The following is a 14,458-nucleotide window of genomic DNA, read 5'->3' as shown; positions in this document are numbered from 1 at the left end:
CAGAACTTGTAACTGGTGAAGAACAGAGATATTTAGCAAACAAGTGCTTTGAGCATGCAACAACAATCTATTTTTTCTTATACAGAAAAAAACTAGACTTAAAGATAGTAGATTTGGACTCAAGTCTTTCTTCATTTGTACAATAGAAATAATAATATCCACCTTTCTTATCTTATAGGTGTCCTGGGAATAACAAAAATGGAAAATGTTTAGTAAAAATGTAAAGCACTATATACATTTTAGGCATTACTCTTATTTTTGAGAGAAAATTTACTGTCATATTCAGATAGAATTATAAAAATCCCCTCCAAATTCTTTCAATTCTTTGCTCCACTCTGTCAGTTATAAAAATATTTGTCCCTTAATACAAGCTCTTCTTCTATAATTTCAGGTTTGTTTTCCTCTTAACGGATGTGATGTTATAAAAACCCATGAGAGATTGTAACAGTGATGACTAGTTTAGGTCACTTTCAGATCAAATACTTATCTTGAAATTCAGAGAGCATCAGCTCATGAGAAAAAATTTCAACGTATCACTATTTACCATACATCTATTGCACGTACGGGCATAAACATATGGAGAAAGACTGCCATATGCTTATACATACAGAACTGGGAAAGGAAGCAAGAAATGAGATTCCATAATATTTTTGAAAGAAGTTAGATCCAACTGGAAATTTTAAAGATTCTACAATTCTACATGTTTGATGTGGACAGAGTTGGGAAAGGAAGCAAGAAATGAGATTCCATAACGTTTTTGAAAGAAGTTAGATCCAACTGGAAATTTTAAAGATTCTACAATTCTACATGTCTGATGTGGTAGGTGATTTAACACAATAGGACAGTCTGGCCCTAAAAGAGCTTACGATTCCCATGGGAGAGACACATTCAGAAGGCCTAACTGAAGCCCTGTTCAAGACACTATGTTATCAAAAGTCCATATTCATAGAGCAGATTAAAAAAAAAAAAACTACTGGAGATCAACATACAAGGATGCTATTGTGGGCTGGAGACTTTGGAAAGGTTTTAGAGGAGGAGGAGGTAGAGCTCAAGATGGTTTCTGAATCACAGCAGGATATGAATAGACGGAGACGAGGCGGCGGGGAGGATACTCCAGCAGGAAGAGGGTCGAGGGACCAATGGCAGAGAGGAGTGAGTGATCCTGGTGTAATCGGATCTTGTATTGACCTGACTGGGCCAGTGGAGTTTGTGCTGGGTTTACTGCAAAGAAGGGTCTATACCTTTGAAACCTTTCCTATTGCTCAGTATATAAGACTTCTCTAATTTTTCAGTAAGTAAACAGAGAGATTGAGAATTTGCATCCTGCAAAGTTTAATGCTTAATTTCATTTTCCAACTCCCATGTCAGCTAATTCAGATCCCCAGCTACGGCCAACCAGTCCAGCAGTGAAAATCAGAGGTGATCTTTAGAGCAGTGAGTGGATCTCAGATCGTGGCCTCTGAGTCCATAGGTCTGGAGTTCAGCCAGGGCATCCCTAGGTTTCAGTAACTCCTTAGGTGATTTTGAAAGAGAAGGAAGTCTGAGAACCATTGTTATGGAGCATGACCTAAAGTAGCAGTCCCCAACCTTTTTGGCACCAGGGACTGGTTTTGTGGAAGACAATTCTTCCACGGACGGGGTGTGGGGAGGGATGGCTCAGGTGGTAATGAGAGCGATAGGGAGCGATGGGGAGAGGCAGATGAAGCTTCCCTTGCTTGCCCGCCGTTCACCTCCTGCTGTGCGGCCTGGTTCCTAACAGGTCCCGGGCGTTGGGGACCCTTGACTTAAAGGATGGAGTTAGATGAGAGACAGGAAGAAGAGGAAATTGATGCTCATTTGAGTCAGACAAATTTATTTTAAAAATATCGTGAGAATCCCAAGAACACTGTGGTGGAGAAAGCCTCGTGCAAAGTAGCCAGTTAGGATTTTTCAAGTATATTTGATCATGACAAAATTGTGTTTAAAAAGCTGTTAGGAACTCAGTTAAGTGGTATGCTTCACCAGGGTTAACAAATGCATTTTGATGTGATTTACATTGAAGATATTAGTCATCACTCACATTAACCAAACACTGAGTTCAGAAAGAAAATGTCAGCAAATGACAGTTTTCAGACTTGATCTCCATTAGTGAGCCATGAGCTATATACCTTTCTAAAATATGAATCTAAACAACATCTGAGTAGCTCACCAAATTACTTTATGTTCCAAACTCAACATCTTCCTTGCTCCCAACATATGCCTTTATCACCAAGATAGTTCTCTTTGTTAAGGATCTTTGGGGAGAAGCATCATTGCTTACAAACATAACACTTTATTTTCACTTCAATTTCCTGGTTAAGGTGGATGATATAATAGAGCTTCAGGAAAACGTCTACAACATATTTTTGGTGTAAAATCAAACTGAGTATCATGCCGGTCCTCAAAGGTCCTGGAAGTACATCCACTACCTATCAGGAAAAAGTATTCAGTTTTCCTTAAATTGTGTTTGCAGACTTGCGTAATTATTCAAAACGAGGTATAATAAGTGTTGGCTCAACAGATGTCATACTGTAAATTAAATTTAACTATGTTCAATTGAATAAGCATTTATTAAGCTTATTATTTTTCAAAGTATTGTACCAAGGATTGTAAAAATAATAAGAGAAGGTAAATGAAAAGAAATATCTGAACAATGATTAATTTCTCACTGTCAGTGTTCAACTTTGTTCAGAATATATTTAATAGCCTTAGAAGCAAGAAAATCTAGTATCTTATCTCCCCTCTGGGTAGTCATTTTAGATTTCACTGGATAACTTTGCATAGGTTTCTTCAAAGTGCCCTAACTCTATCCTACATTCTACTGCCCTATTCTGGGCTTTTATTGACTTTGAATTAGATTTTTACAGCAAGTCTCCAGTTTCTGCCCTTTTCCATCTCTCCTAAGAAATGTTAGGACAGATGGAAAAGGGCACTTTTTTTCTCCAGCCCCTGCGGGAGTGACCATCACAACTTAGACTTTGACCGGCTCAGTGTAGCTGCAATGAGACATCACTTGGCCTCAGGCTCCCGCCACGAACCCCCGAGGACGTTTCAGCACAAATACCAGACGCTGTCTGCCAGGCGCACATGTGCAACCCAGAAGCTCGGGGGCGTTAAGTCCTGTAGGCTGCCCTTGGCCAGTGCAGGACAGAGCAGCTGACTACTGCCTCCTCCTTGTCAGCCCTGGATGGACAGTTCTCGGGTGCATTTCACAAGCTTCCTTAGAAGCGCCAGAATTGTCTTTTGGCTTTCCTTTCTTGTTCTGCTCTGGGTTCACTCTCCAAATGAGCTACTTCCACACAAGTCTTGTTGTGAAGTCTGCTTTCTGGGGAAACACACGCTAAAGCACTGATTCTAATCAAGTCCCACCTATCACTGATTGAACTCTCCCGGAATAATAAATGAGAAGAAAATGATTATGACCATGTTTGAAGTAGATTCTGATTCTGTTAGGCCATACAAATGTTTCTCAGTCTTCTCCATGATATAACATCACCATCTTATTCATCAGTGTTGAATTTGAAAGTTAAAATGAACCGTACTTGATCTTACATTGAAGTTCATTATTTTTCTGAGAAACTAAGTTAATTAAGGGCTGGTGCCATTATTATTAGCTTTGCAGCAGGCCTAGTGGTCCACATTCTTGCCTCTTGATAACAAGTCTTGACAGGCATCGTGGGGCAGTTGACTGTTTACCACGGCAGTTGGCTAATATTGGGAAGTTAGAAGTGGAGTTCTCAGCTATATGATTTTATCTGGTGTTTTTCCAAGGGAACCTACTCGGCATCTATGCTCTCCTCACCTGCAACAAACAACTTTACAATTCCTGATAGAAAAGGAGATAAAGCAAAAGTCCTAGCCCAACGCCATGAAGGAATAAAAATAACTACAGACTTAATCCATTTCAGTAGCTATAGGTATACTTGGTTTCTTTTACCCACCAATATAAGTAATTTTTTTTCTTCAGAAAAATGACAATTCTCTCAGGGGACCGACAGGCTAGATATGTTTATTATAGCAAAGTTTTTGGGTGTATCTACTATTTGATATTAACAAAATCAGAAGCTTTGAATAAATAGGACACATCATTAGATTCTAAACTTGAGGTTATACTAATACTAAATTTGTACACTAAGGAATATTACCATACTTTCCCTCCACCACGGTCTAAGCATAATGCTTGGAACCTAGCACATCTCAGTGCATATTTGTTGAATGAATGAATAAATGTGTGATTGTTAATAACAAGGACAAAATGCCAACAAAGCTTCACTGAAGAGTAAATCAAGGTGGCATCAGGAATGACTTTCCAGCAGGATAACAGGTGTGGTTATGTGGGAGAGGCCATTCTTCCATCCCTGTCCTCCCTATTGTCTTTTGTTTTCTCTCAGTGTTCACCAGAGCCCAGGGGTCCTGGGAGCCAGACTGCACGAGAGAACCCCCTGGGTATCCCTTCATCGCTATGCTGACTGGCCCTAGGCCGATCCCGCAGGCTCCCAGAAACAGAGCTTAGCGGAACGCTAAGGGAAGGTCATTCATTGCTTCTTGCTCTGGCCCTCTTTAGATGCGGTTGGAGAAGGTTGAAAGGCACTCCTCTCTACACGCCACTCTTTCCCAACTGACTAGAGCACTTAAGACGATGTTCTTTCCTAAATTGTGAGAGTAAAAGTGCTTAGTTAGCACAGCTTCCTGGCATAAAGCAGAAGCAAGAGAGAGGGAAGGAAGCTGATGCATGTTACATCCAGACGCCTGGAAACAAGACTACAGGTGTCGGCTTACTTCACAGGTTGTACGTGAAGTGGTAGCAGCTTGAGCAGACAAAGCTTCAAGCACCCTCTAAAAAAAAAAATTCTAACAAGAAAACAAGACCCTGATCTTTAAGATCTTCAAAATAAAGGCAATTAAAGGGAAGAAGTAGCTTTAATTAAACTCATATCACAAGCATCAGGGCTTTAAAATCATAGCTTTTCTCTACCAGAAGTTTGCCCTGATTAAGGGGAGACATTTTTGCTGTCGGTCCAGCGTGCCCAGAGGGGAGCAGTGTTTCCATCGCCTGGTGCACGGGCATCTTTAATGGGTTTGTTTATGTTCTGCTGCCACCACCAAATTCCCCACAGGGAATTTTGGGGAACATTGTATTCTAGCATGATCCACTTGTCTTTATTCTAAACAAGTGTCTAGAATGATTCAACATCAGGAATGAAAATGTGTGTCCAACACATCTGGAACAATACAAAGATACTTATGCTCCAAGGGTTTGACATCTGTCACTTATTTCCCTACCTGTGAACCTTCCTGCTCTTCCTTCTGACTCCTTGAGTGGAGAGAGTCCTTCTATCTTTCTCTTTTAAACACATCTCTTTGCGGGGGAGCTATTTCTCTTGTCTGCGTTTTTACTTTAAACTTTGGGCATTGTGGCAGGCAAAATCCTAGGATGCCCCGCCTCGCCCCACCCCAAGGTTCCTGGCACCCGGAGTGCACATACCTTGTCTCAGTTATTCAATCAAACACTAATCTAGGTACTGCTGTGGGGAATTTTACAGATGTAATTAAGGTCCCAAACCAGTTGGCTTTAAGACAGGGAGAGGATCTGGGTGGGCCTGACCTAATCACATGAGTCCTTTAAAAGCAGAGAGTATTTTTCTGGCTGGTCACAGAGGAGGCAGTCAGAGAAACACATGGAAGAAGAAGCAGACATTTAAACTCTGAACGGCCTGTGGGGAGCCATGTGGCAAAGAATGTGAGTGGCCTCTAGGAACTGAGAGTTGTGCCCGGCTGACTGTCAGCAGCAAATGAGGACCTCAGTCCTTCAACCATAAGGAAATGAATTCTGCCAACAGCCAGTTCACTTGGAAGAGGACCTGGAGCCCCAGATAAGAACCATAGACCCAGCCAGCATTTTGATGTCAGTCCATGAGACTCTGAGCTGAGAATCCAGCCATGCTGCTTGGGTTTCTACCTACGGAAACAGGGTAATAATAAACGTGTGTTGTTTTCAGCTGCTAAGTGTGTGGTCATTTGTTATGCAAAGATAGAAAACTGACACAGGCATCCAGAAATCCACACACTTAAAAGTGAGGCAGAGATGAGGAATATGCTGGTACACTAGCTTGAAGAAAAATGAGTGGGATATTAGCATTTGTTAATGCAGGCTACTTTTGCAGCATAAGACTAGTCACTTGGCTGGTGAAGAATGAATCTAGTGGGGCATATTCATTCATTCATAGGAGAGTATTTATTCAGGACCTAGTACATAGAGGGCATTCACTTGGGTTAATTTTGCAGTGTTAGGGAAACATTTAGGTAAATAGATAACTGCATGGTTTTTTTTTGGTTCACAAGAAATCCTGAAAGAAGTTTAGAGATGTTACAGACAAAAGCATGTGTTCTGACTTTAAATGATATCTGAATGAAGGATACTTTTAAAAAATGTTTCATTTACTAGAGGAAAGATATTTTGAGAAAGCCAGATGCAAACGTATACCTTTTGTCCTCTTTTTCTTTTAAACAAAATTTGAATTCAATTTGAATTGATATGAGTGATAGAAAGAAAATTCACACTGTAACCAGAAGAACGAAAGATGGTGCAACATCTGCTGTGGGTGTGGAGGAGAGGATCCTCTTGCCTCCTTACTTTTTTGTCCCCACTGTTAAACAGGAGGGATTAGAGATTTCTGATTGATTTCTCTTGTTGCCTTTTGTTGTTCACGAACGTATGGCTGCGTTTCGTTGACTCCAGAGTAATTTCTGCAAAAAGATCTGCTGACATCACAGGGTATCTGGGTCATTTAGCATGTCAATGCTGACCGAGGAAATAATGTTCTAGTAGAAGACGGTTATTTGTTCAAAATAAAGGCTGAGATGTTGCCATTTTCATACATGCTCATAAACGGTATATAGGGTTTTTATTTTGTGGAAAGTCACCAGGACACCTGGAAGCTAAAGAGAAGGGTGCTGATTAGGAAGGAGTATTGGGAATATTATTGTATTCTCCCTTCTGTCCCATTCCTCCTAGAAAATAGAATAGCCAGATTTTGTCCCCTAGTTTTCAGACACATTCATTCCTTTATTCTGTTAGAGAATGTGCTAGCCATGACAGAGGAGGGAAGGCAAGACAGGGTACCAAGATGAATGATAAAGGGAAAAGCTGATTCGGAAAATAGAGCCTATGGAGAAAAATTGAAGAAATGAAGAATCTTTTGTCTGAGGAAAAAAAAAAGATGGGCTTTTAAAAAAAACTTGAAGTATAGTTGCTGACAATATTATATAAGTTATAGGTATACAATATAGCGATTCACAAGTTTTAAAAGTTACATTCCATTTATAGTTATTATAAAATATTGGTTATATTCCCCATGTTGTACAATATGTCCTTGTAGCTTGTTTCAATGCATAATAGTTTGTACCTCTTACCCCCCAGCCCTATATTGCCCCTCCCCACTTCCCTCTCCCCCTTGTAACCACTAGTTCTCTGTATCAGTGAGTCTGCTAAAGATGGGCTTCTTAACAACTTTTCTTTTCTAGCAGAGGTTGGTAAATGTTTTTTGTGGACCAAGAGGCACCACCATATTATATAGTAATACTGTGTAGATACTATGTACAGAAAACAAGTTTCCACAACATTTTTACTTATGAAATTAAAAATATAATAATTGAGCCCAATTTTAAAAAAATGCACATCTACCAATGAAAAGAATAGAATTATTTTGGGGAGATAGCATTTTGCTTAATTGGGGTCACAAGTTAGTGTTCCCTATTATCAAATAGGTTACAAATACTCATCTGTGAAAACGATTCTTAGTTCACAGTCTATACAAAATTAGAGGCTGGGCCACATTCATTCCACGGGCCATGGTTTTCTGGCCTCTCCTTTAGAGTTTTTTAGAACACTGACAACGAGTTATTCTCAGCACTCGTCAGGAATTGTATTAAATGAAATGAACATGAATGTCAATGATAGGAATCAATATTCTAGAAACAGAGTAGGCAAGCGCTGTGGGGAAGAAAATATGGGGAATTAACTAACTCATTTAATCTTTGAATTTAGATAAAAAAGAAATCTCCTAAAAATCTATACATTCCATGCTATACCCAGGCAATATTTATTTTTTCTAGGTGATAACTTTACAAGTGTCAGTTTTTATGTTTTTTCTTCCATTATGTAGTTTTAAAGCTTACTTTTGTTAATATACAAAATAAATTTTACCTGTAAATAAGGTCTGGGCCTTAAAATAAACAACCTGTTCTCAGTTAAGGTCTATTGATTTCCATGAAGTAAATACAATGTAAGAGTTTTCAATAAAACAATGCACTTACAAGCACACTTTCTGGATTTTTTTCTTATTTCTTTTATTGCAGAGTAAAACTCCATTATTAGGTACCAAAATTTATTGTGGGTTAGGTTTTATTGCAGACAGAAATTATCCTTCTCTAATACAGGGGTGTATATTCAATGTTGACTAATATGTCACAACCATCAGTGCTTCTGGTTATCTTCCTAAAAGGAAGACTTCAACTGTGATGAAGATAAACCAGGCTCAACTGTGTTAGCGTTTTGCAAGTACCTCAACATCACAACTGCTATATTTTTTGTCAGGAAGGAAAACTCAGCAAACACATATAGTGCTTGCATTTAAGCCTTCCGATCAAGGTAGAAACAACTTTAAAATGAAACTTAATTTTAGCCGAGCACTCAACATAGGCTTGTTTTTCTGCCTTGAGCCTTACTTTTGTCTAGTTTGTATAGAATGTAATATCTTTCCTCCTTCTAAAAACATATGATATTTATAAGGTACACTGTAAAGCAAATAACACTTCCCTAATGCCTACTAATTCTTTAAGGCTCCGCTCTTTCCAGGAAACTCCTGTCAGCAGCCCTCACACCCAGGTCAGGGCACTGCCTTCTTAGTGGTCCTACACTCTATGTCCTTATTCCTAGCATTATACTTCCACACTGTTTTATACGTCTGTTTAAACATCCATCTATCTAATTAGACTTCGGGCAACGTTAAGGCAGGGATCACATCTTACTCACCACTGTTCTATCCTTGGTACCTAGTGCAGTGCAAACCTATAGTAGGAACTCACTATAAGCTTCCTAAATTAAGGGGTAAATGAACGGATGCCGTGAGGGGCAACTAGACAAGGATGGATGAACGCTGCTTTTCAAGAAGGTCACTGTTTTCTCCACTGTTTTCCAAGAGGGTGAATGAGACTATGACATAATTCTGGATATAGAATAAGGATGAGGGCCAGAGAAGAACAGGTAATGGAAAATGAGGTGCCCAAGAATGAGAAAGGGGCTTTATCAGAGAGTAGGAGGAATGGGACATGGCCTGTGGGTTGCTGGACCCAGTTAGGGCAAACAGTGTGAGCCCTTTGTAATGTTGGCTGCAGAGTTGCCAAATCAATGTGGGTTTTTTTCTTTTCTTTTCCTTTCCCCTTCTTCCTTTGATCTTTCTTTCCTTCCTCCCTTCTTTACTTCCTTCCTTCCTTTCTTTTCCTTTTAATTAATTAATTTGTTCATCCTTACCATTTTGTAATGTCTTTTAAAAATTCCCCATCTCTACTGAAAGTAGTCTAAGGAAGGCTCTGCATGGCAAAGCTTTAAGGGGACAGAACTCCCTCTATATTGAGGGCCACTGGAGTGGTAATGAGGAAGGAAAGTGGGAGGATCCCATCACTTTCTCATTGCTGGAAACACAGACATTCTTTCTTTTTTTTAAATATGGGTGATGGGGTTGAGGGGAGAAGGAAAGATTTTCTTCTGTGGGAGCATTTTCCTTGTCCTTTAACACCAGTCCCCGAAAGGGCTTTTATGACTTATCAACACCCAGGACTGCAAGTACAACCCCAGATTCCTTCCCACATCTGTAGTGTTCTTCTCACTGCATTTTGGGGGACTGGTTTAGCTTCCTGTGAGGAGTCAACACACATCTTTGATATTTGACCCACCTAAGTTTTTTCTCCCTTCTTGTCCTGCCCCATTTCTAGCTACTGGGGCTAGAGAATAAGCTGTAACTTGAGGAGCAGCCGTACCCTGCCCACCTCCATAGTCATGATTAGCTGTAAACCCAGGAGCCTGCCGCTGGGGGGCGGGGTCTGCCCAGGGCCCCAAGCAGCATCTGCTGGAGACTCTGGGAGGGTAGAGATGTGGACATGGCTGGTTTCTACGTTCACCAAGTGCCTAGTCTCCCTGCCACATATTCAAGAACTATGTCTATGTATGCAGGAGAACTTTACGGTTTTCAATTTTAAAATTCACCTGATACTAATTAGAGAATGAGAAGAGTTATTAATTTTTTATAGCAGTCAGTTTTCAAAAAAGGAAAGAGTAAGCTCATATAAATGAACTTTGAAGCAATATATTTTCCAAGAGAAAATGGATGTGATAATCTGATGGAAGCATTGACCTGGCAAGGAATGCGAACCTGCTCACTGTGAATGGTGAGCTAGATTGCTGCTTACATGTTAAAGTTTGGGAAAAAGTTGAAGCAAGTTTCTTTGTTTCTTTAAGTATTGCCTCTTCTCTTGTTATTGTCTGATGTAGGCAAAAGTAGTTAGTTAATACTCTGATACAAAGGACTAATTTTTGTAGTTTCAGAAAGTAACTTAAATGTTTTCCAGGAGCTTGTAGACATTTTCCTATATTTGTAAAGGAAATATAAGGAGGACTTAATGTCTGATATTTTCTAAAATCTTTGAAACGATTTTGATGGCACTGCATTTATAATACCAAAGCTAGAGAAAAGAAGAAAACCATCCATCCGGATTTAAACCATTCCAAGGGCAGGATTATATACATATCCAGAGGCTCATCCATTCCAATACTTTAGCAGTTGAGTCATTAAGCCTTCAGAATTACTTGGGAATAGTCTTTCTACCATTTGTGTATCATAATACTCCTTTTATTGTTGTATAAACATATTTTTATCAGTACTTGCAAGCAAGCCTACTTTTAATAAACTAGGTAACAAATGTAAACTACAGGATTCATGAGGGTAATTAGTCCAAACAACTGGCATACTTACAATTGCATTTCTTCTGAACAAACCTCAGCTTGCACGCTGTTCTGTAGGTGGAGAGTCGGATGCGATCCAGATCTTGAGCCCCTGAGGGGAGAAAAACGTACACATGTGGTGTGCCATGCGTGTGGAAAGAAAGTGATAATGTTTATAAATAAAACTACAGATCTAAACTATACACTTAATTTGATTTTTATCTTTATTAGAACATAAGTTTAACTAAGACTTGGAAAGGTCTGTCCCATATTCCTCAGGTTCTGCGGGAAGGGAGCACGTGTATCCAGCACGGAGATCAGGTTACTGACTATGTTCGTGGGCCAAGGAACACAAACTCAGCCCTGTGGTGTCTGCTGCTTCTGAGAACAATCTGCTCAAGCTGTGACTTAAAACAGTTAGATGATACCAGATAGTAACATCATCAGATAATCATTTTAAGTACACTGTGATTGATCATTAGAGCATGGTTGTGAGGTGAGCACAGGCTGAATGTTGGTCATCTTTTCTTGGTGACTTTAGGCCAATTGTTTTTAGAAGCCTCAATTTTCTCACCTGGAAGATGGGACTGATAATAATATTACTACTTATTTCATAGGATTGTTAAAAGCATAAATGAGTGCCTATAACCTACAGCGCTGCGAACACTGCTTGGCACACAGTAAGTGCAGCATTATTACTCCTGTCTATCTTGCAATGCTTCCTGTCAACCTCAGAGGAGACTCCTTTCTAAAAACAACCCCTGCTATTTCTGACACTGTGGCTTCCAGTTCCTCCCTAACATAGCGTGTTCCCCACATTCTTGAACTACTTTCCTCATCCACTCCTCCACTCAAGAATCGAGCATGGCTTCTGATGCCTGCAGCACCAGGGCTGAATGTTCAGCTCAGAATCCAAGCCCCTCTGCAGGCTCTTTCTATCCTATGTACCCCACCCCACAATATTTCCCACTGCTCTCTACCCCCTGAATCTCTGCTGGGCTTGGGCCGGTCTCCTCACCATCCCCTGCAGATGGGCTGCTTGTTAAATCAACACCTGAGTTCCTGGCCATCCTCCCACCCTCCTCTGAATGGGATAATTTCTTCTTCTCTACTTCTAACTATTTGGCTTTCTTCAAGCCCACATTTATGGTTCATAACAGATATTAAGGCACATGGCTATATTTTGACATGTATTGAACCTTCTTTTTACCAGTAAATGTGCTACAGAAATGCTTTAGAATAGAAGAGTTAGGGCAGCAAGTAAATGAACCGGCCTAGAAGCAATTATATTAGGAGGCCAATTAAGTGCTTTCCTAATGAAACTTGGGAACAATTAGCAAGTGTCCCTCACTGAGAGCATTTATCATTCCCTCACCTCAAACTGATCTCTTTAGATTCATAAAAAATACTATCAATAATTCTATTACTCTATGGTGTTATGAGGCAGATCATTAAACATTCATTCTTATGAGAGTTTATTACTTGACAAACAGACTCATTGATACTGAGTGCTCGAAGGATCAAAGAGGTAGGACTTACCCTCACCCAATGCAGGAATTTGCTTAAACATGTTCTCAGTAGATGGACATTTATCCAATGTCCATGTAAGAGTATTTCCAATGATAGGGATGATTATAATTTAGTGAAAATATATGAGCTTTAAAGTCAGTAACTCTTAATCTTTCTCTTCCTTGTTGTGTGAACTTTGACAAGTTTTTACTTGCCATCCGATTTCTTCATGTATAAAATGAGGATAATAGTATCAACTTTACCAGCTGGTAACCTCTGTGGCTGGTACCTAGTGAGCGCTTAATAGCAGACAGACCTCCTTATAACGTTGCAGGTGTCATTTCTGAGCACCAATACGTGATAGAAATTTCTTTTTTATATTTGGGCTTTAATTTGCCTCCTTATAACTTCAATCCATTTGATCTGGTTTCCCTTCTGGAGCCATATAATATTTTCTCCCTGTCTATTATAAACTTGATTAATTTATTCCTCAAAGATTGGGAAGCAGCTATCATGATCATCATTAGCATCTTCATTACCATCTGGACATTATGTACAAAGGTCTCAGTCATCACAGAGTTTAAAGTTTAGATGGGGAGGTAGCTTATCCTTGACCTTCTTAGGTTGAAGATGTCCAAGTCCAAAGCCATTTCAAGTTATCAACACAATGTCTACCACAGAGCATGGCACATAATGGGCTTCAATACATGGATGTTGTTATTATTCTCATTATCATCAGACACGGGTTGGAGACTAGACCCTTAAACATTCAAGTTATCCTGTTCTATGGCTGGCTAATACCTCCTTGAAATGAGATATACAAAATTAACCCAAATGCCACAGCTATTGCCTCACCTGTATGGACTGTATAGAATACAATAGTTACCACCATTGATGAGGACATTTACTGATGCAATTTTTTCATAGAGAGCTCATTCTTCTGGCTCTTATTAAGCTAGCAGTTCATTAAAAAAGCTAGCTTTTAAAAATCATATGCACTTTTATTAAGTTAGGTCTTTTCTATTTTCTATTTAAATGCTTATTTGGGGGCTAAAGGTAGGACTTCGTATTTAATCTTAGTTTCTTTTACGTTTTAGCTCATGCTTCTAACCTTTCTGATATTTAAAAAATTTTTGATTTTTGTCACTGGCATTTCAAAGGGTCTTCCCAGTTTCATGTCCTCTGTAAATCTGAGAGGCTCATGTGGGAAATGAACTCTCTAGGATGCTGGATAACCAGAGACACAGAGACCATCAGAAATACATGAACGCTAAATCTTTTACCCCTGGATGAAGATGTACTTTTAGTGATGCTGAGTTTGGCTCAATAATCAAGAGAATCTCAATATCTGTAAATAATCCTTTAAAAGAAGACATTAGGGACATAGATGATTTATTTAAGTTCTTCAAAAATAATGATTTAAGCTCCGGGTATAAAACGACTGTGATGCAGTTCACGATTAAGTTTCTTAGTTCCAGCAAGACCTCATCCTCTGAGAATAGAAACCCTTGTTCCTCTGCTCCTCCATCTCATAGAGGTCCTAGGGGGCATTTGGCAATGGTGCCACTCTCCAGGATGCAGTAAAGAGGGACATAGAGATGATGCTTAGGGTCAGGAATGTACTGACTGCTCTCCTCTGCCCATCACCATGTGGACTCAACTGACCCTCTGTTTTGTTCAAGCCTCAGGAAGGGGTCTGGAGGTCTGTCAATGTCTCCAGTTTGTGAAAGTTCTTCCTGGCTGAGGATGTAAGCCCTGAATATTAAAAGGGACGTGGTGAGCAGTGAAGTTTAGCTTTTCAGATACAACAGCCCATTGCCTCACGTGGACCATGTAAGTGGCAACCATGGGATCCATCATGGATTCTGGAACCCAAAAAAGCTGTACTGAGACAGGCTGGGCAGGTTCTTGCTCCATTTACCCACCTTGTTT

At 39.8% G+C, this 14,458-nt stretch overlaps 1 protein-coding gene across 26 annotated transcripts in view; it reads right to left on the bottom strand.

Annotated features, from left to right (window-relative positions):
• The window catches only part of DTNA (dystrobrevin alpha), a 397,669-nt gene that overhangs the window by 106,979 nt on the left and 276,232 nt on the right, over positions 1-14,458 (bottom strand). For all 26 annotated transcript variants that reach the window (XM_059895344.1, XM_059895341.1, XM_059895343.1 and 23 more), the window contains one exon: positions 11,049-11,129. In XM_059895344.1, coding sequence (XP_059751327.1) covers positions 11,049-11,129 — 81 coding nt within the window. The remainder of the gene's footprint in view (positions 1-11,048; positions 11,130-14,458) is intronic.

Source organism: Balaenoptera ricei, chromosome 14, assembly GCF_028023285.1.
Source record: "Balaenoptera ricei isolate mBalRic1 chromosome 14, mBalRic1.hap2, whole genome shotgun sequence".
In the NCBI taxonomy this organism is placed as follows: domain Eukaryota; kingdom Metazoa; phylum Chordata; class Mammalia; order Artiodactyla; family Balaenopteridae; genus Balaenoptera; species Balaenoptera ricei.
The sequence above is the reverse complement of the archived record's forward strand: the minus strand, read 5'-3'. Positions and strand labels throughout refer to the sequence as shown.